Source organism: Lissotriton helveticus, chromosome 9 (assembly GCF_964261635.1).
Source record: "Lissotriton helveticus chromosome 9, aLisHel1.1, whole genome shotgun sequence".
Lineage (NCBI taxonomy): Eukaryota > Metazoa > Chordata > Amphibia > Caudata > Salamandridae > Lissotriton > Lissotriton helveticus.
This window is the reverse complement of record NC_136070.1, coordinates 977,243,582-977,264,730: the sequence shown is the minus strand read 5'-3', so window position 1 is coordinate 977,264,730 and position 21,149 is coordinate 977,243,582. Positions and strand designations below refer to the sequence as shown.

Below are 21,149 nucleotides of genomic sequence, written 5' to 3'. Positions count from 1 at the left end.
TGAGACGGCTGCGACGGCGACACGCTTCTTCCTCTAGAGTCGCGCTTCCAGCTCCTTGCGATGAGCAGTCCCTCAGAAGGCCCAAATCAGCAGCAGGCACTTCCAAAGAACTCTTGAGGAGCTGGGGGTTGAAGTATGTTGTCCCTGAGACTTCAGCAGGAGGCAAGCTCTTCTCTCAACCCCTTGGAGATCCTTCACAAGTTGAATAAAGTGCACACAAAGTCCTTTCTCCTTTCTTTGGCAGTCAGGTAACCACTGCAGGCCAATACCCCAACCAGCACTTCAACTTAGGGATAGTCTCTCCTCAGTTTCTTCAGGTTCCTCTCTTCAGAAAAGGTTTCTTCTTGTTGTCCAATAGTGATCTATTTTCTTGGGATCAGGGTCCTAATATTTATACCACAAAATCCTTTGTCCTCTGAGGGCAGAGGGGCCTTTGCCCAGTCCAAACAAGTTCTGGAACACTCGGTTTACATGACTCCTTTCCTTTCACAGTGCACGGCAGAAACATCAGACGCCCCACAGGAGGTGGAGCCAGCATTGTGGAGGAAAAGCACAGCCCTGGAGCACTTTGTTGACATGACTCCTTCTCTCCTTTCACAGTGCAGGGCAGAGACATCAGACGCACCACAGGAGGTTCAGCCAGCATTGTGGAGGGAAAGCACAGCCCTGGAGCGCTTTGTTGACATGGCTCCTTCTCTCTTTTCACAGTGCAGGTCAGAGACATCAGACGCACCACAGGGGGTGGAGCCGGCATTGTGGAAGGTAGACACAGCCCTATTCAGGTCCCAGGTGCAACTCCTCCCACCCATCCAGATGCAGATCTCTCTATTCACCACTGGGCTGACTCATCCTGTCTCCTGGAATCCCCCAGTCCTGTCACTCAAACTCCAGACAAGGAATACACAACCTTGCAGAAGCAGGCTTGGATAGTTAGACAAGAAAATACCTACTTTCTAAAAGTGGTATTTTCAAACACAGAATGTTAAAATCAATTTCACTAAAATGTGTATTTAATCATTCTGAGTTCAGGCATACTAAACTCGAATTTCTACCATGTTCCCCGAGTCAGTTAGGATTATAAGATGTAATAATCTAACTGCCCATTCTGACCTATGGAGAACAGGTAGCCATGCAATAGTGAAAAACGAAAATGGCTGTAATTCACTATTAGGACGTGCCACACACACCAAGGCATGTCCTACCTTATACTTACAATGCACCCTGCCCCTGGGCCTACCATAGGGATGTCTGATATACAGAAAAGGGAAGGTTTAGGGACTGGCAAGTGGGTGCACATGCCCAGTCAGCATGGCAATACCAGACTGCACACAGGCTCTGCAATGGCAGGCCTTAGACACACTTTTACAGGCTGCTTCTGTGGGTGGCACAACCAGTGCTGCAAGCCCACTAGCAGCATTTGGTTTACAAGCCCTGGGCACACTGAGTGCACTGTACTAGGGTCTGAGAAGTAAACCAAACAAGCCAATCATGGAATCACTAATCCATACATCAATTTACAATACGGAGAGCATATGCACTTAAGCACTGATCAGCAATGGTAAAGTGCCCAGAGTCATAAAACAGCCGACAACAGGTCAGAAAAAATAGAGGAGAAAGGCAAAAAAGTTCAGGGATGACCCTGCAAAAAGGGCCCAGTCCAACACATTCATTAGAATAAACAGCTCTGAATACTACGATGAAATGGATATTATTTGTGATGCCCACTGCATAAAAATGTGAGACTTAAGATTCACCAAAGCTAGAAAGGGTTGGGACAGCATTAGCTGAATGTGTGAATGTGTGCTGTGAAGCAGCAGGCTAGGCGTTATTTGCAACGCTTTTACAAAGGCCCAATAACAATTCTCTTTCATCTTTCGCGGCCGCGTATTATAGATGATACCAGGAAAGCTCCCTTCAGGTTGGTCATCGTGACTGTCCCGTTGAAAGCAAAGGGCAGATTGAGAGAGATGTCTCTTAAGAAAGTAAGCTTGCACTGTATTTAAACAGGTACTGCAAGGTAGTTGTGTGTCTGCATGCAGTTGTTCTGTGTGTCCATATGCACAGGCTGCATGTGTATGTGGTCATGTTTGAGTCCCGCTGCTCCTCTCAATGATGGTAATACCTGACAAAGGCACACAAAAACCATCTCTGTGGGGACAGCGCGCAGTAGGAACAGGCCGCCCTAATGCAGGGATACTCAAAGTAAGGACCGGTGACCGCATGCGCCTCCCTGGTCAACAGTAGCTCCGGCTGCTGTTAACTTGACTCGGCACTTACTTTCAGAAAGATAATAAATAAATGGGCAAACAGTTATTTACAGGTTACCTGAAGTTAAAGACAGGTAGTAAATAAGGTTTCCTGCACAACTTAACTTGAGGAACACCTTCATTTTTAGGTCTTGCAGACCTGCGTTTCAGGACGCATGCGCTGCGCGCTCTGCGAGGTTTATTGTAATCAAGGAGATTTCAGAAGTGGAGTTGAAGCTCCGCCCATCATTTTGATTGGCCGGTGTCATTGTTTATGCTAAACGCTGGCTTTTGATTCAAAGTGAGGCTTCTTCATTACCGCCCTGTCTCCTTCTCGGACAGCCCATCCGGACTGGATTGTTTAGTTGCGACGTTACACTGTGTCCTGTAATTACTTGGTAAGCACTTTTTTTTGTCATTCGGGTGACCTCTGTGGACAGTGGGTGTGCGTGAGGCAAGGGTGCACGCACTAATGAAATTAACACAAAAGGTGGCTACCACATTACTTAGACACTACTTAGATTATCACCACGTCATTGCCGAGAAGATACAATTCAAGAGAGCGCACAACACATGTTGCCATCGTCCAGCTGCACGCTGGGGGTGGGCGCGTGGTCCGGTCTGCCTAGATATTTTTATTAATGTAAAACCTGTTCCTATTAAAGTGGAACCCATTGAGTTTGCTGCTGTTTGCGTTTATTTACACAGTAGCAAATCCTTTTCTTTTGGGTGGGGGGTCGCTGAGCTATGTTCTAATGATTGAAATGGGTTTACTCTCTACTGGCTTTAAAAGACAAGCCTTTTTCTTTAAATATAGCGCCTTATATCAGGCGTGCTCATTTTTGCATGAGTGCTAGGTTTTGTCATTTCGGTTGGTTGAAGCACATGGTGCTGCCGTCTTATGCCAACGATAAAGCCAAAATTTTAATTTATGAATTATAATAAAATGCTAATTTCAACAGCAGACAACCCAAACACCCTGGGGAGAATTTAAAACTTGACCTTTCCCACCAAGATGGTGCGTGAATCTCGAAAACTAAGGGCAGGCGCACGTGCTATCTTAACAAACAGTCCCAATACCTTTACATGAAATCTAGTTCCTTGCGTGGGGAATAATAGTGGCAAGAAACATAGCATGAGAGATTTTTTTACAGCAGATCGCTATTTTACAGGGTCTGTGCCTCTGTAGCTAGGTTTACGCACTCTGGGCCGAAAACCCCTCCCGCCTCATACGGGAACATGTACAAAGTGCTATAAAATGCAATGCACCAGCCAGCACCCAACACCCCATTTCCCCTCCACCGCCCCCTCATGTGGTGTTTGGACACACACATTGATTGCCTTTTGGCAGCAAAGAGAACAAGGGAGAAGGAAGACAGGAGGTTTTGCCCAGGATAATTCCCTTTAGGTGGGAACGCCGAGATTGGAACTAGAGTGTTCTGGGTCCACAGCTCAAGTCAGCATTCCATTAAGCGCCACAAGCAGAGTAGAAGCACTTTAATGTTCGGGGTTGGTCCTCTGTGCAATAGATCTGATCTGGTTTAAGGAGTTTTTAGAAACGCACCTAGGGTAGATGCAACATTTTGAAAGAGGGACATTTTTTTGGGAAAAAACGCATTTGCAATGCAATAGGTCTCGTATTTATGAGCGTTTAAGCTATTAGCATTGTTCATGACAATGCCTTTTATTTAGGTTTTAAAAACAAAAATAAAAGGCATTATTATTTGCAATGTCAATAGCTCAAACTCGCGTAAATGCGAGACCTATTGCATTGCAAATGCTTGTTTTCATACTGTTTCCAGTTCTGTAAGTTTCTCTGGAGTATATTTTTACGTCCAGGAGGCCTAACCATAAGCATTTTTTCGGCTTATTTGGAGTAGTACAGTGGCAAGAAGTTTTAGAAACAGACCCATTCCCACCTGGAGTATGACAAATTGTTGGGAAAATGTTTTTTTCAATGGATAAACTGTGAACAAATTGCTGTTCCGACACAGATTCTCCATGGACAGAATCTGCACACCTCATACATTCACACCTCTCAGCTCCACCAGGGCCACTGGAATTATGCAATTGTGCAGCCGCAGCGTTTTTTGTTTATTTATAGATTTGCCGCATTTGACACATCCTCCATCATTTGCTGTATAATCTGCAGATTTTAACCCCAAAAAATTTGTTTGTAGCTCAAATAGTTCAAATGTTCCTAAAAATGCAGTGACGTGTTGCCTTAGTGGTAGGCCCTTTAAAATGCTTAACTGGTCACCTTCCCGTTGCTTATTTATATTTTGAGTGTTGAACTGGCACTAATGAGGTGCACCCAATGCTTAGACAGTGTTAACAAGTGTACTAATGTCAAAACAATGAAGTAATACCATTTCAATATGTGCCGCATAATTTGGATTTTCTTGATGCATAATTTACGCAACCCTGCTGCATACTTTGTCCATACATGCCACATCATTCTAGTGGCCCTCGCTACACCACTCAGACCTCCATGTCTACCAGATCCATACCTAACAGCTGCAGACTCCTTAGATCCATGTGTTTTGGTTCCATTCATCCTCCACATCTCCGAGATCCACAGCTCCATACCATACTTTCCAACCCTGCTGATTTAGAAGGAAGACTACTACTACAGATTTGAGGCTGCAGATTGAACCGTTCAAGAGGTGAACCCCAGCTCCTTGAGCAAGAAGAGAACCAACACGTCTTTGAAAGCAATGCCGTGGTATAAAATGCAAGTGCTGCTGAGGTACTGACCTGAACGCACTGTACAGGCTTGTGTGCAGTTTATAAGGAATGTTTAGTAAATATAAAGCTGCTTGCGGCTTACGATGCCACCTGGGTTCAAAGCCACTTTACTTGCCCCTGAACCCGGATCAGAGAAAAGGTAATGTGTTTCCTGAGTTCTCAACAGCAGGAGAAATGGCTGTTACTTCTAGAGATGGCATCTATATGCTACTTAATTTTAAAACTTGAAAAACCCTACCTCTTTTCGCTCACACAATGTTGGCATGTATGTCGCGTCATCGCACGTTTAAATGTTATTTATGTATCACTCACTACCTCTGACGAGGCGTAGAACCGTGTGCCAAAGCAGAGCTCAAGGAGCGCATACCGGTCATTTGATGACGTATCAAGGGCCTTATTTCGGGGTTTTAATGGCCTCTGTGTAAAGGTCATAGAGAGGCAGCCCTCAAGTGCGGACTCAGGAATTCATATGGCTGCACAACAATCGATGCTAACAGACTTCCTTCAGTCAATGGCCATGGCACACACGTCTGCAGCCACCCACACCATGCGGCCTTCCCTGCTTCCCTCCGCCAGCCACGGTGCTCGCGCCTCGAAAATCTGAGCCAAATCAGAAATCAAAAGCCATTAGCTGCAGTTTGAAGCCTGGAATGAGCTGGATATTATCTCAAGGTTGGCGCTTGGGGGCCAGGCCACGGTAGCAGCCGCGCCAAATGAGCACAGAGACGAGGGAGCCAGCTGGAGACAACAGGCTCCAGTCTTAGATTGTTTTCTTGCCTGTCTCCAATCACATGCTTTCCGCCTCCTTGGCTTTTCCTTTCGAAAATCTCTCGCCCCTCAGGAGGAGAAAATCATGGGAAAGCAAGTACATTGGATATTTCTGCATGAAAGTGTCAGCCTAGCAGTGGGAAGGGTAGGGTTACACTCCAAGTCAATGCCACAACACCGACTTTCCAGTCCTAGGCTTTCATTGATCAAACTTGAGCATTCTGGAACTTGCCGTTGGTGCTGGCAGCACAGTTCCGGACGCTTTCTCTCTACCTTGAAAAGACCTATGTTAAAAGGTAAAAAGTTCACAGCTGAAAAACGTGCTCCTGGAGGTAGAAGGTATCGAAAAGGGCGCTGCAACAGCAAAAGAAGTTAAACATTTTAAACGTGAAGGAGTCTCTCGCCTGACAGGCTTCCTACACGCTTCCAAAATGAACAGTGCAAAGGGGAGGGAGGAGGCCATGAAAGGGTGAACAAAACAGTCTCTCAGGCCATCGGTGTCAGGTCCCAGAAAAGCGTCCGACCAGTTTCACGTGCCTGGGAGCGAAAACTTGTCGAGGAGCTCTTGAACCAAGGAGAAAAGTCACAAAAACAAGTTTCTAGAGCAAAGGGAAGAGTGGGCAGGCTCGGGTGGGAAACATTCTGTTGAAAGAAACTAAAGGACAGTAAGGATGTGGGACGAAAAAGAACACATTTTCGGCGAGCCAGTTCTGGGGTGCGTAAAAAAGAGGAGCAGAGCTGAAGATGATGGATGAGGAAAGGTCGTGACACCAGCTTCGATGCACCCACAGCACCACAGGGAGAGATTAGAAGATAACAGTGCCAAGTGGGTGGCAAGCCACATCACAAGTCCCAAACTCTAGCCGTGACAGGGGTTTACAGTGACTTGATTGGCTCAGACCGGCCAGATTTCGTATCAAATTAGTTCCGATCTTAGTTGTCATATGCGTATAATCTTTCACGGGAATGGCCGATCGGCACTCGCGGATTCTGGGGGTACATCATTTAAAGTCCTAGGTCCCTCCTTTCTTTATGGCTTTCTGCTATTCGTTCTCCTTATTCCTTCTCTGACACTAGTTGACTCCAAGCTGGCACTGGTGTCCTTTTCCCTTTATGCTTCAAGTTAACTTGTGCTTGATTCTCGTCTCAGATGCCTGGTACTGTGTCCACACAGCGGGAATCTAAAGTCAGCTCGGTTATGAATAACCAGCGTCAGTGGGACAAGTTCACTGCTTTTAGCCGTCCTTTTAGAGGGGAGTGAAATGTGACAGCCCAAATATTTAATTCTTGGCTTTTGTTTGGTGCCGGGTCGGAGGGAGTGAAATGTGACAGCCCGCGCCGGAGCTTGTCTTTATGGGGCCATGTGTTTGAAACACATGGCCCCATAAAGATAAGAAAGCTTTCACGACGCATGTAAGGCAGACGAGCCCGTCCAAGTGGGCTTCTGAAAAAGAGAAAAGTTCACGTCATTAAAAGCTCTTTTCCAATGGCTGGCCACAGTATAGCATAAATGGTGACACCAGCCAATGGAAAAGAGGGGAGGGGCTTAAAGCCTTTTACAGAAGTTCCTCTAAATCATAAAATCTCGCTGAGCGAGATGCGCATGTGCGCAGCCACGCCAGCCGAGACCTAATAAAATCTTACTAAGCGAGCTCAGCATGTGCGCATCCACGCCAGCCGAGACCTAAAAAAGAGGCTAGCAATACTATTTCAGCCTTGCAAGTGATAGAAAGGAGTTGGGGACCCTATGAGGCACAGTCTTAGTAGTAGAGCAAAATGTTGGGGGTACTGAAAAGGGTAGTCTATCCTTGAAGGTCATGTAAAAGAGCTGGATAACCACATAGCTAAGTTGAAAATATTAGTGGATTCTTCAACAAATGCCTTTCGAATAAAGGTTTGAGATGTTGGACACTTTTGAAAAGGGTCTCTCATATAAGGGTCCTGTGTGTCTCAGGTGAACCCCTTTTGGAGAGTCTTGAGAGTTAACTTGAGGGAGTATTTGCTGACCTACTGGGCATACAACAGTTTGAGGAATGTGATGCTGTGGTGAAGGAGTTCAGGCTCTCCTTTTTTTTTTTAAACTTGTTTTTATTGTTGCATCATCAATCATAAAAAACAGGATGAATCATCTGCTGGCGCGGCGTCAACATTCAGCCGCGGTCAGCTATTCGCGCAACTTTTCTGCATATAAATCTAGGCAATTTGGCATTTCATCCACTGAACATTACAGGCCACTCAAACTAGTAAGTAAGCTGGGATACAGGCAATAAACTCCGCATGGGAGAACAGAGAGGAGCAGTAGATATGCAGTCCCCGCTATGGGGGTCGTTGGATCAGGGCCTGTATAGTTCGCATAGTGGTGGCGCCATGTAACCTGGGGGGACAAAACTGTGGGGGGGGGAGCATGTAGGCGATAGCAAGAGCATAGCTGGAGGGGACGGGTGTCGGGCGATGGGCAGCAAGGGGGTTTCACAGTATTCTCTCACAGTGAGGTAGAGCGGTCAGTGGATGGAGCCGTCCCGTGCGTGGGGCAGCAGGGCGGTCGGCATGGGGGGGGGGGCGTTGTCAATGAGGGGGCACGTGGTGCCGGGATCCGGCACAGGCAGAAAGGGAATCAGCTAGGGATCATGGGCGCGTTCGGGCGGGCGGAAGGGGGGGGGCAGGCGTGGGTGGGACATCAGCGCGCAAGGACTGCCGGAAGCTGTGGAGGAGCATGGCCCATTCCATCGAGATGGGACGTTTACGTGCGCCCTTGGCTTCTTCCTCTCGGAGGGCATCTTCCTCGGCCGCCGCCCACTTACAGACTGCCCCTGTCCATGCCGCTATGGGGGGACCTTCCGGGGATCGCCAATGCATAGCTATGCACCGTTTCGCCAATAGCAGCGCTAAGGACACAAAGCGTCTGTGTGCTGGGGCCCGTTTAGTAATGTGAAAGATGCCCAGTGCGCTAGTCTCCCAGGAGGCTAGGGTTGTGAGGCCTGTGAGTTCTGTCAGCGTGTCATGTACCGTCCGCCATAGGGAGTAGAGGTTGGGGCAGCTCCAAAACATGTGGCGAAAGTCCGCAGTGGGGGAATGACATCTGGGGCACAGGAATGTTGTTGTGGGATACAACTGTTGCAGTCGCGCCGGCGTGAGATAAGCCCTGTGTAGTATGTAGTATTGGATGTTTTTGAAACGGGCGTTCCTAGAGACTCGTTTTGGGGCCTCGAGCGCCTTGGTCCACTCCGAATCATGTAATGCACGTCCGATGTCGTCCTCCCATTTGGCCCGTAGGGCCGTCAGCGGGGCGTGCGAGAGGTCTCGAATCGATTTATAGAGCCAGGTGACTAAGTGGCGCCCCCCACCCATGCGCAGGATAGTGTGTATGACTGGATGCGTGTCTGGTTCGCTGGTCTGGAGATTATGGTAAGGACGAAAACCTTCCAGCAGCTGTCGGTGTTTGAGGAATTGACCTGGGGGGAGTGCGAACTCAGCGACCAGCCGGTCGAACGACTTCAGCTGACCCTCCTCAAAGAGCGACTCCATGTCCGTGATGCCGCAGCGAGTCCATTCGGCAAGCATAGGAGCCGAGAAATAGAGGGAGTTCAGGCTCTCCTTTAGTGCAAATCAATCATGGTTCTGTCAAGACTGCGATGAATGACAGTGGTCAAGATTGCAGTGTTGCAAATTCTGAGGGTGGCAGTGCATCATAAAGAGCTGCTATCGGGGACTAGGAAGAGAGCATTCATGAGTATTCAACAACAACTATACGGAAAGGGCTGTGTCTCAAGAGCGCATTGCTAGGGTTTTATTGATGGCCTAGATTGCATTTTTCTAATGGTGGAGGACAGTAAATGGATGTTACATTTTGCTGCACTATCCTTTTTACCTCACTGCTTTCTCTTTACCTAGTGTCTTCTTGAAAGAGCCTATGTATTCATATTTTTAGGTTTAAATGCACTCCAGTTTTGAAATTGAATGGTTACAGGTTTTTCACTATTTAGTCAGCTGGGGCAGGTAGAAGCTTGCTTTGGCAGGAAATTTGGAGATTTATTAAGGTTATTATGAATAGCTTTGTTCGTAATAAATGAATAAAAAAGAAATATTGAAACACCTGACTGAAGACACAATCCCTTTTAAAGGACAAAAAAGTATGATGTGTTGCGAGCATGCATTGTATTTTTACTTAAGGAAAACGGACCATGATATTTTAATAAATCGTGACACTGCAATGTCCTGAAGAGTCAATAGGTAGATAAATGTGCTGTAGGACTGCGGGGTATCTTCCGATCTAGTCTCCTTATAGTCCCCTGGTCTTCCTTTTAAAGGTGGAACCTTTTATTGCTAGTTTTAAATTGCATGTTTATCTTTACAGTACTTTTTAACTGCCATATTTACCAAAAAGAGTTGGCACAGTGCCCAAGAAGACAGATAAGGATGGATTTGTGATTGGAAAAAGAAGGAATCTAAATCCTTACTTTAAGGAACACATGTTCTATAAACAGGCCAACGTCATCTAAAGCCATAAATCCTCAACCAAATTGTTTTCTGATCCCACATCACATTCTTTGACAGTGCAACATCAGGATCCATTCAGAAGCACTGTCAGTTTTCCTTGGGGGAAATTGTAAAGCCTAATAGCAACGTTTCCTGACCTTATTTTCACGGGGAAGGCAGAATAGTAAGATTTATTATAGCCAAATGTATTTTGTAGTGCTAATGGACTATATTTTTAGAAATTTTCGAAAGGTACAAAAAAATGTTTGCCATCGTTTCAAAAATGTAAATGTTGCATTGAAAAATTTGTTCTGCTGTTTATGAATGTCGAAGAAAACACCTTGATTAAATAGCTATATTTAAAAAGATTCAAGGGGTTTTATAGAATATGGCTGGCAAAATGAAGGTGCGATACAGCAAGTGGAGTAGGTGCAAAGCTGTACAGCTATGGGTAAGGAGATGGGATTGTCAGGGATGGGGTGAAGGGAGACACAGGTAAATTAGAGAAGAATGGGAAGATAGCATAGGATTTGGAAGTGACTGGGGAAATGGAGGTTGCAAGAAAGGATGTCTAGTTTTCGTACCTGAACACCAGGAGCTTATCACCCAATTTCACGCTTTCCTCGATCAGGTGGAAAAGAAGAACCATCTTAGGTGAGTTTTCTAAAATACCAGTTTGATAATCACAGAAAATATCCTTTGCCTGCACAAAAAAAGGAGAAAACGGCAAACAGCACTCAAATGAATGGAAAATTTGTACGGCATTTAAAACCACCTCCATCGAACAGTTGCAAAACATCTAGGCTGCTTTTCTTTGAAACGAAAAAGTACAATGCTGCTATGTGGCGACATCGACTTAAGAGGGCATAAACAATCGACCACAGTTCCTTCAATGAAAATACTTAGACACAGTGCCACTTACTACATACTAAAAAACCTCTATAGGGTTGGAATGTGCAAGCATGTAGTAAAGGTAGACTGCTTGTTCTGGACATTTACCAGTCTGAAATTGTCACTTCCAAACTTCTATTTAGAATGCTGTTTTGGATCAAGATGGATAGAGGATGGGGCACTGCATTGCCAGAAACAAAATTGTCTGTAGAACACTGTTACTTACATTTTGTAATGCCATGTCTGATGAATACTCTAACTGCAGATTCCTCACCATGTGAATTTCTCCCAGGCGTCAGGATGTCTCCAAAGAACTCAAAAGCAGTGCTCCTTGGTACGGGTAGGTTCTGCTCCAGAAGTGATGAATGGAGCGGCTTGTACACTTCACCCATGCATTCTGACGTCAGCTTCTTTTATGAACCCTTCCACACCCTTGGACGCAGACCCAACAGGCAAGTTTAAAAAACTAGTGTGCAAATTCCTAGACTGTGATCTTTATGGATGGAAGTGGCTAGAGCACAGCACAGGGAGGTGGGAGGGCAAGGAGGAACCTGCAGTTAGGTATAGTATCCACCAGAAAAATAGGGTTACCAAAGATAAGTAATGTGTTCTTCTGATGAATTTTTCTAAATGCAGATTCCCCACCTTGTGAAGACCAGGATCTTATCACCAAATTTCACGCTTTCCTCAGTCAGGTGGAAAAGAAGGTCCATCTGCTGCTTGACCGACTAGCCTCCATTCATGCTCTGGATTGTCGTCTCAAAAGCTGCCTCTATCCTGCATAGACTCCACGGGGTGAGTCGTATTCGGCTGCATTCATCGAGCTTCGGGAGGTCTGTGGACCAGGATCTCCACCTCCTCCCCCCGCCTCCCCACAGCCCAGCGGTGTTCGCCCCAACTAGATCGGGGAAGTCCTCCCTCTGGTTACGTCGTCATTTCGGGCGGCGAGGGGCGAGGTCCACGACCCTGGTTTGTGAGCGCCCTTTGAGTCCCGGGAGCTCCTGCTTGGGTGGGTTCGGTGCCCGGGCTTGAGCATTGACTGCTTGGGCACTAGCCCCCCCCATTGTTGGGATTGGTTGTTTGTGGGCCTGCCTCCTACATCCAGTGGGACGTCCAGGTCCTGGGCTTGTAGTCAGAATGGGAAGGGATCGTGCCCCGAAAACACCTGCATAGCATACCCAAACTAAAATGGACCAGTACACTACTGTTGACCGGAATCCAACAAAGGGCGTCTATCCTGCAGGCAATTGGCACCTCTCAGACCTTCATGAAGGGCAAGATCGGAGAGGTGCGGGTCAACGTGGCCCTCATCTGTTAGAACCTCCGCAACGCCACGGCAAGACTGTCGGAGGCAGAATCGCGCCTCTCTACCCTGAAGACGAATTGGGCCAGTTGAAAACTCAGGTGGCCCGCCCACAGACTCAGACCTCAGAGCTCAGAGCTGCACCGCCGGGCCAAAGATGCCGAAAATCGCTCGCGGCGGAATAACCTGTGCCTCATATGTTTTCACGAGGGTGCTGAAGAGGGGCACACTGACACCTTTGTGGAGACTTGGGTAAAATCATGGATACCCAAATACGCTCTCTCACCATGGTTCACAATTGAGCGCGCACACTGCTCTCTGGCAGCCAGGCCCCACCCCGGGGCTCCAGCCCGTTCCATCATCATTCCGATCCTCAATTTCCGAGACAGAGACGCTATCCTGATGGAAGCCCGAGTCCACGGTCCCCTGAAATACCAAAACAATACCATAATGCTTTTCCTAGACTACACGAGAGAAGTTCAGGCCCAATGTCGTACGTACACAGACGTCAAACAAAAACTCCGCAATTTGGGATTGCATTACAGGCTCCTCTTCCCGACCCGCCTCAGAGTTATTTTCTAGGGCAAGGCGGTTTTCTTCGACACACCGCAGGCAGCGTGGACCTGGCTAACGGAGGAGCAGCCTCTGCGGACCCAGCCTGCTCCCCCTCCTCCCTTGTCGGGCCCTCCTCGGTCACACCTGTGTCCCCCCAAACCGCAGCATAGGCACAATCGGTCCTGTAGAAGAGGGGAGCGGCAGGGTGGGTCAGTCACGATCGCCGAGTCCCAATTGCTGATCTCTTCTGGGGCCCCTCCGCTTCTGGACCACCACAGCCGAGCCAGATCACTAATAGACTTGAACCACAGTCATGACCCAGCTGCGACACTGCGCCCGGCCCTCTTGGACTCCGACCTATCTTGGAGTCCTGCGCTCCGGGGGTCCAGTGATGATGCAGGACTCTGACTGTGGGGTCCCATGGAAGTGGAGCTAAATCGGAACTCTTGGGGCATTTTACATTAGTAATCAACTGTTCACACTGTGATATCCGTCTATATGGAGGGGTCCATTGCCATCGCCACAAACTGACCTGCTAACCGTTTTAGTGTAGCTTTTTGTCATTGCTTTTGGACTACAGATGCTTCGGGTTTGGAAGTATAGGGTGGGGAGTGTTGGAAGGGGTTTGGGGTGGAGGGTGTTGGAAGGGGTTTGGGGAGGGGGGGTCTTTTGCCCTCTGAACTCCGCTTGTTTTGGCTCAGTTTGAGTTATTGTTTACAGTTTTGTTTGAGTTAATGATTTTTGTTCTTTAGGGCAGCACACCACATGCACATGTCATCTCCACCGACAGGGTGCATACCATCATGCGCAAGCCACATCTCCCTATCCTGGCTGCGATGTGTCACCTCACTGGGGATCTAGGCTCCCCTCCCAGATCTTTTCTCTCCACGCCAGCTGCTCCCCAGGTGCCCACCCACGGTAGGTCCCTCCACATCTTGTTGTGGAACGTAAATGGGTTGCTAGACCGTATTAAACACACAGCTGTCCTCAAGAGCGCCGAACGCCAAGCGCCTGACGTGCTCCTCCTTCAGGAGACACACCTCCTGGGAACCCAATGCTCCTTCCTCGCCCGTTATGGGTTCGACAGGGTCTGGTACTCCGGTTTCATACGAGGCTCCTGGGGGGTGGCTATACTGACTCGGAGAAGTCTTCCCTTCACCCCAATGTGGCCATGTCCGGTAGGCTTGAGGGACAGGTCCTCAACGTCCCATCAACGTACATCCCTCCAGCCACGCTTCCCTCTACTCTCCATCACTTTACGGAGGTAATCTCCGCCCTGCCCCAGGGTCAAACAATAATTGGGGGCGACTCCAACGCAGTTATGCAGCCAACCCTCGACGCAACGGGTGATCCCGCCTCACCTGTTCAAAAAAAGGCTATCAAACTGGTCATCTGCCCTTGGTTTATGTGACGTCTGGAGGATTTGGCACCCCGTGGAAAACAATACACTCACATCAGCAGCCCATCAAACCAACTCCCGTATTGACCTGTTCCTCCTCCCCGCCACTGACTGCCAACTGGTCTCTGGTGTTTCTATTCTCCCACGTGGAATCTCAGACCACTCTGCCATTTCTCTCAGCTTGGGAAATGCCACCAGGGGATGCGTTCGGTTTGGTGGTTAAACGCATGGTTTTTGCAAGACACGGAGATCAAGGACGCGCTCGCAGTAGAATTGAAACACTATTTTCTTGCCAACAAGGGTTCGGTTCCCTCTGCAGGCACACTGTGGGAAGCCGGTAAACCTACATTACGTGGGGTGGCCAGGGGTCTGGTCCACACGAAACAGGCGGAACAGACTGCTCGCTGGACTCAGCTTGAGGCGCAGGCTGCGCGGCTGGAGTTGACCTTTGGTGACACAGATGACGCTCATCCCGCTAGATAACTTGCAATGTTCCAACAAGAGATCCGCCAGATCTCCCTAGACTCAGCTGAGACGCTGTGACGCTCCTCTGTGGCCCGGTTCTACGGATGGGGTGACAAAAATGGTAAGTTGCTTCACAACCTGGTCTCCTACCCCAAGGCCAACAGAATTATCCCTGAAATCCGTGAAGCTGCTGGTACCCACCACTGTACTTCGCAAGCTATTGCCCAAGCTTTCGCGGGTTACTATGCTCAGCTCTACTCAGCCTGGCCCCCTGGGGCTTTTTTGGATGATCTACTGGAACGAGCAGAGGCGCAACTCCCCTGCCTTACCCAGGCCGATTCGATGGACCTTGACCTTCCCTTTAATCCAGAGGAGATCCATGGAGCTATCTCCCTACTGCACTCCAGGAAGACGCCAGGGCCTGACTGCTTTCCGCAGGAATATTACGCGACATACCTAGACTTATTGGTTCTTCACTTGGTCGATCTCTTCCAACACGTGGTCAAGATGGGCTCCTTCCTTTCGGAGACTGACGTGGCCACCATCAAGGTCATTCCAAAGACACAGCCACCTTCTCTTCCTTGTGCAGACTACTGCCCAATTTCTCGGATCAACACTGAAATGAAAATCTTCAATACTAACCTGGCTCAACGTTTTCACCCCTTGTTGCATGAATTTATCCACCCGGATCAATGTTGCTTCATGCCTGCTTGCGGTACCCGGCACTGTATACAGCGCCTCCACCTTGCCCTGGCCTATCATCATCTGCTCACCCTGTATTTAGCCCTGCTGCTCATCGATTTTGAGAAGGCCTCTGATACGGTTGATTGGTGCTACTTGGAGGACATTCTTGCCACGATAGGCTTCGGCCCCCACTTTCGACGTCTCAACCGAGCCCTGTACTCTAGCCCCAAGGCAAGAGTCCTGACCAACGGCACCTTCTCAGAGGCGTTCTCCGTCCGAAGAGACACCCTTCAAGGGTGCCCTCTTTTACCGCTTTTATTTGCGCTGGCGATGGAACCGCTGACCTGCCTCATACGCAACAATCCCCAAATCAGAGGGTGGTCTTGGGACCCCCATCAAATCGACAAAATTGCCCTATATGCGGACAAATTTCTGCTTTTCCTGGCCGACCCGGAGAGCTCTGGCCCACGCTGTCTGGAGGTGCTTCGGACCTTTGAGAATGTCTCGGGACTGCGGCTCAACCCGGCGAAGTCCACTTTGGTCCCCCTCCATCACTCGAGAGCCTACTTTGATTGGCAGTCTACTATCCCCCTACGGAGACAATCGTTGAAATATCTGGGGATCTGGATACCCTTGCTTCCAGAGCTGGAGTGGGCTCTTAACCTCACACCCCTGGTTATGAAAGCCAAAGCCGACCTTAAGCGCTGGCAATCCTTCCAACTTAACCCCCTCGGAAGAGGGGCACTTTTTAAAATGAGGATTATCCCCCGTTTTTTTTTATACATTCTTCAAAACATCACCTTTCATCTCCGGGGTAGTTGGTTTCACGAGTTTGATGGGATAATTAACAGGTTTTTGTGGAGGAGTGGGAGACCACGTACGGCCTTAGTTCGCTGCAGGATACCTCCCTATGACGGTGGCATGGGGGTGACCAACCTTCACCTTTTCTACTTGGCCACCAGACTCTTTGTCGTCCACGACTGGTTCGCAGGAGGATGGTTTGATCCGGCCTACGGGACCGAGCTTACCTGTATGGGGCCACCATTCCGCAGAATACTCCACCTATCTCCAGAGCGGTCCGAACAGCCTGGCGCTCTGCGTTACACACAATGGGACAAGAAGCTTACCCAACTTTCGCCTCTGTGGCATGGCACATGGCTACGCGAGGCATCGACCCTCCGAGGGTTTCGACAATGGGATCAGATCGGGATTTCACTCCTTGAGGATGTTTGGGTGGGAGACCACATTTGGGCTTTCTCCGACCTGCAGCAGCGCCACTCCCTTCATACCACTCAATTTTATTAATATCTGCAACTCCCCCACGCCCTCACTATACATATTCCACCAGACACCTAACTCCCTGAATTCAGTCCGTTAGAAGCCCAGGTCATGATGGGTAACCTGGGTGGAGGGGGTGAGGGGGTGAGGGGGTAGGGTCTGTCGCGGATATACCGCTCCCTTGTGAACAATCGCCCTGCCACCTTAGATTAGCTGCGCACCCGCTGGGAGGCATGGCTCGGTCCCCTGGAAGAGGCAGACTGGTGAGACGCCCTTATGGCTCCCTAACCTCTGACTACCTTCTCTAAATTACGCCTCATTCAACTTTACTACCTTCACACGGCAAACCTCACCCCTACGCGCCTACATAGGCGCGTCGAGGTGAGGTGGCCTACGCCTATCACCAGACTGTACGCGATGTGGCCATGCCCCGGCCAATTTTTACCACATGGTCTGGCAGTGCCCTGGTCTCTCCTCATTCAGGGTACGTGTGGAGTTGGAGCGCTTACACACTCTGGGGTGGCCGGTACCTCACGATCCTTCTCCTGAAAGTATTTGATGGTCTGGACGCCTCTCAAGCCGACAAGCGCTTCCTGGGCACGGCGGTGGTGGCGGCCAAGCGAGATATCGCGGCGGCCTGGTCACAGTCCAAGCCTCCTACTGTACAAAAGTGGCCCCTGGGGGTGGATTGGTGCACGGCCCAAGAGGAACCTCTCTTCGAGGCCCGAGGATGCCCTGAAAAATTTGAGAAGGTTTGGGGTAAGTGGTTAAATCTGCGGTTTTGAATTCTATGCTTGTTTTCCTCTTGTATCACTACTCTCTTTCTTCATACGAGATGGCTTGTTCAGGGGCCTTATATTTAGGCCGGGCCTCCAGCGGTCTACTGATGATGGACTTCGATGTTTTCAGCACTCCCATGCTGTCTTTGTATGTTTTGTTTCTTCAAATGCTAATAAAAATTGGTTATCAAAAAAATAAAAAAGGTAATATGGCCTCCGGCGGGGGGGGGGGGGGTTCCCACTTTAAGTGGCAGGAAAGATCTCCTTGTAACAAATGGTGGCTCGCCCTAAAGTACTGTATTTCTTTACCACGCTTCCCGTATGAATACCGGGAGTGTGGAACCGAGAGCTGGATTCATGCATCTCAGCTTTTATATGGGGAAAAAGCAGAAGGAGGGTGGCTCTATCCACATTTAAAAGGGTGCAGCTGGGAGGCGTGGCCAAGATGGCGACGGAGTAAGACGTCTTTGAGAGTCCCTCCGGCGCCGACCTCCGCTTAGACTTGCCCAGCACCTGGAGCGCCGCCCGAACGGCGCCCCTACTGCCTGCTGGACAGCCTGAAGAGGCGGAGAGCGGTCCGGTGCGGCGCGCTTGGCCGGCAGGGTCTCTGAAGCGACGAACGGCCGCCCGGCGACCTGAGGCCTTGTGATCCCCGACCTCGAGTACAGAGTCTGGCCGGCCCACTGCATCGATACGGGTGGGAGCGGCGGCGGAAACAGACCGCGCGCACCCGATTCCCTGGACGCTCCGATTTGCGGACCCCCCGTCTGAGAGCGCTGCCCTTGACTCTGTGGGGACGTGCTAACCGGGACCGCTGCTGCAGGCGGAAGACGGGCGCTACCGGCGCAGAACGGCTGAAGCGGGAGGCGGCCGCTCTCCCCCCCCCATCGCCGCTCCTGACCTGCCCTGGGGTGGGGGCTGCCCCACTGGAGATCTTGGCGGAGAGACGGCTCGTGAGTGAAGAGCGACCGGGGAGGCCTACCTGCTGGTGCTTCGATTACGCAGCCGGCCGCAACGGAGAACGCCGCCATTTGCGATCCCGACCTGCAGGCCTGACTGCCGCGAGGGCGGTACAGAGAGAACTCGGCTGGAGCCTCTCGTCGGCGGAGATCGACAGGCCTGGACTGTCCTTGGTACTGGTGGCCTGGTGTTCGGGGGGCCCCACGGCATTGGCCGCGGCTTTGGAGCGGGCGGAGTGGAGGACAGAGCTAGCTCCCGACCTGCCTGCGAGGTGGTGCGGACCCGGCGCCACGCGGTCTGACATTTCCCGGTCGAAGGAGGCGGGCACCGACGCCTACGGGGCCTTCAGTGGTGGCGGCACTCAACGCTACCGCGACAGGAGAGTAGCAGCACCGGGGATAATAGATAGTATCTGGTTCTAGTCGGTTGTCGCTATTTACAAGGTGACTGGCACCGCATCTGGCACTGCTCCGGGAAGCCGCTGATTCGTGCAAGTGGGCAGCTCCCTGAGGCCATAATGTCCACGTCCCTACGCAAAGGGATGCCTGGCAAGGAGGTGCCGCAGAGGGGGGCTCAACAACCAGCGTCCCCCGGAATCAGCGCGTCCTCCGGACAGTCCGATGATGAGGCTCCTGCCACCAAGGCGTTCATGAAGGAACTCTTTGCTGCCATCAAGGACGACATCTCGGAGCTTCGTGCTCAACTGGCTTCTGACCTACGCGAGGTGAGGCGGGATGTCGACAGCATGGGGGAGAGGGTGGCCACCCTCGAAGATCAATCAATCAATCACTGACATTTATAGAGCGCACTACCTACCCGTAGGGTCTCAAGGCGCTGGGGGTGGGGGGGTGCCGCTACTGCTCGAACAGCCATGTCTTCAGCTTCTTCCTGAAGGAGAGGTGGTCTTGGGTCAGGCGCAGGTCGGTCGGGAGGGAGTTCCAGGTCTTGGCGGCCAGGTAGGAGAAGGACCTTCCTCCTGTAGTCGCTCTTCGGATGCGGGGGACGGCGGCGAGGGCGAGGTTGGCTGATCAGAGGTGGCGTTTGGGAGCGTAGAAGTTGACTCGATTATTGAGGTAGCTCGGGCCTTGGTCGTGTAGGGCTTTGTGTGCGTGGGTGAGGAGGCGGAAGGTGATTCTTTTGTTGACGGGGAGCCAGTGCAGGTCTCTCAGATGTCCGGAGATGTGGCTGGTTCGTGGGATGTCGAGGATGAGTCTGGCTGAGGCGTTCTGGATCCGCTGGAGTCTCTTCTGGAGCTTGGCGGTGGTACCGGCGTAGAGGGCGTTGCCGTAGTCCAGTTGGCTGGTGACGAGGGCCTGGGTGACGGTCTTCCTGGTCTCGGTGGGGATCCACCAGAAGATCTTCCGTAGCATGCGTAGGATGTTGAAGCACGCCGAGGAGACGGCGTTGACTTGCCTGGTCATGGAGAGGGAGGAGTCCAGGATGAAGCCCAGGTTGCGTGCATGGTCTGTCGGTTTGGGTGCGGTGCCCAGGGCGGGAGGCCACCAGGAGTCGTCCCAGGCGGAGGGTGAGGAGCCCAGGATGAGGACCTCCGTCTTGTCCGAGTTCAGCTTCAGGCGGCTGGTCGTCATCCACTCGGCTACCTCTTTCATCCCTTCGTGAAGGTTGGCTCTGGCGGGGTCGTTGGTCAGGGAGAGGATCAGCTGGGTGTCGTCGGCGTAGGAGATTATGTTGAGGTTGTGTTGGCGTGCGATGGCCGCGAGGGGGCTCATGTAGACGTTGAAGAGGGTGGGACTCAGAGAGGATCCTTGAGGGACGCCGCAGATGACTTCGGTGGCCTCTGACTTGTACGGTGGTAGACGGACTCTCTGTGTTCTTCCGTCGAGGAAGGAGATGATCCATTCCAGCGCCTTGTCCTGGATTCCGACGTTGCTGAGGCGCTGTACTAGGGTGCGGTGGCAGACAGTGTCGAATGCTGCGGAGAGGTCTAGGAGGATGAGGGCCGCTGTTTCTCCGTTGTCCATCAGGGCTCGAATGTCATCGGTGGCGGCGATGAGGGCGGTCTCGGTGCTGTGATTGGCTCGGAAGCCGGACTGCGAGGGGTCACGACCTCGGCACGGCTAATGACCTGCACCAATTGCAGCAGGAGGTTCTCCGTCTCACGGAACAAAACCTGGATCTCCAGGCCCACACCGAGGACCTAGAGAACCGTTCCCGCCGGAATAACATCCGCATCCGAGCGGTGCCATGGGATGGAGAGGCGGGGGATCTGCGAGGATACGTCGAGGCGCTCTTCCTACAGGTGCTTGATGATGCGGACGTCACCGCCATCAGGATGGACAGAGTCCATAGGGTTGGCTTACCCAAGCGAGGGGGGGGGGGCGCCCCCCGACATTCTAGTATGCGTCCACGACTTTCAGCTGAAGGAGCGCATCTTCCGGAATGCCCGGGACGTCCCTTCTATACTGTTCCGTGATCACCGACCCCAGCTGTTTCAAGATTTGGCGGCGTCCACTCTCCAGAAGCGACGGGAGTTCCGGCCTATCACCTCTCGCCTCCGGGAACAATCTATTTCCTACTCCTGGGGCCATCCCTTCCGTCTCATCTTTTGATGGCAGAATAGACTGGTACAGGTGCGG

At 50.8% G+C, this 21,149-nt stretch overlaps 1 protein-coding gene across 2 annotated transcripts in view; it reads right to left on the bottom strand.

Annotated features, from left to right (window-relative positions):
- Window positions 1-21,149, bottom strand: part of RAD54L2 (RAD54 like 2) — a 796,737-nt gene that overhangs the window by 300,328 nt on the left and 475,260 nt on the right. For both annotated transcript variants that reach the window (XM_078661273.1, XM_078661274.1), the window contains exon 13: window positions 10,823-10,941. In XM_078661273.1, the coding sequence (XP_078517399.1) occupies window positions 10,823-10,941 (119 nt within the window). The remainder of the gene's footprint in view (window positions 1-10,822; window positions 10,942-21,149) is intronic.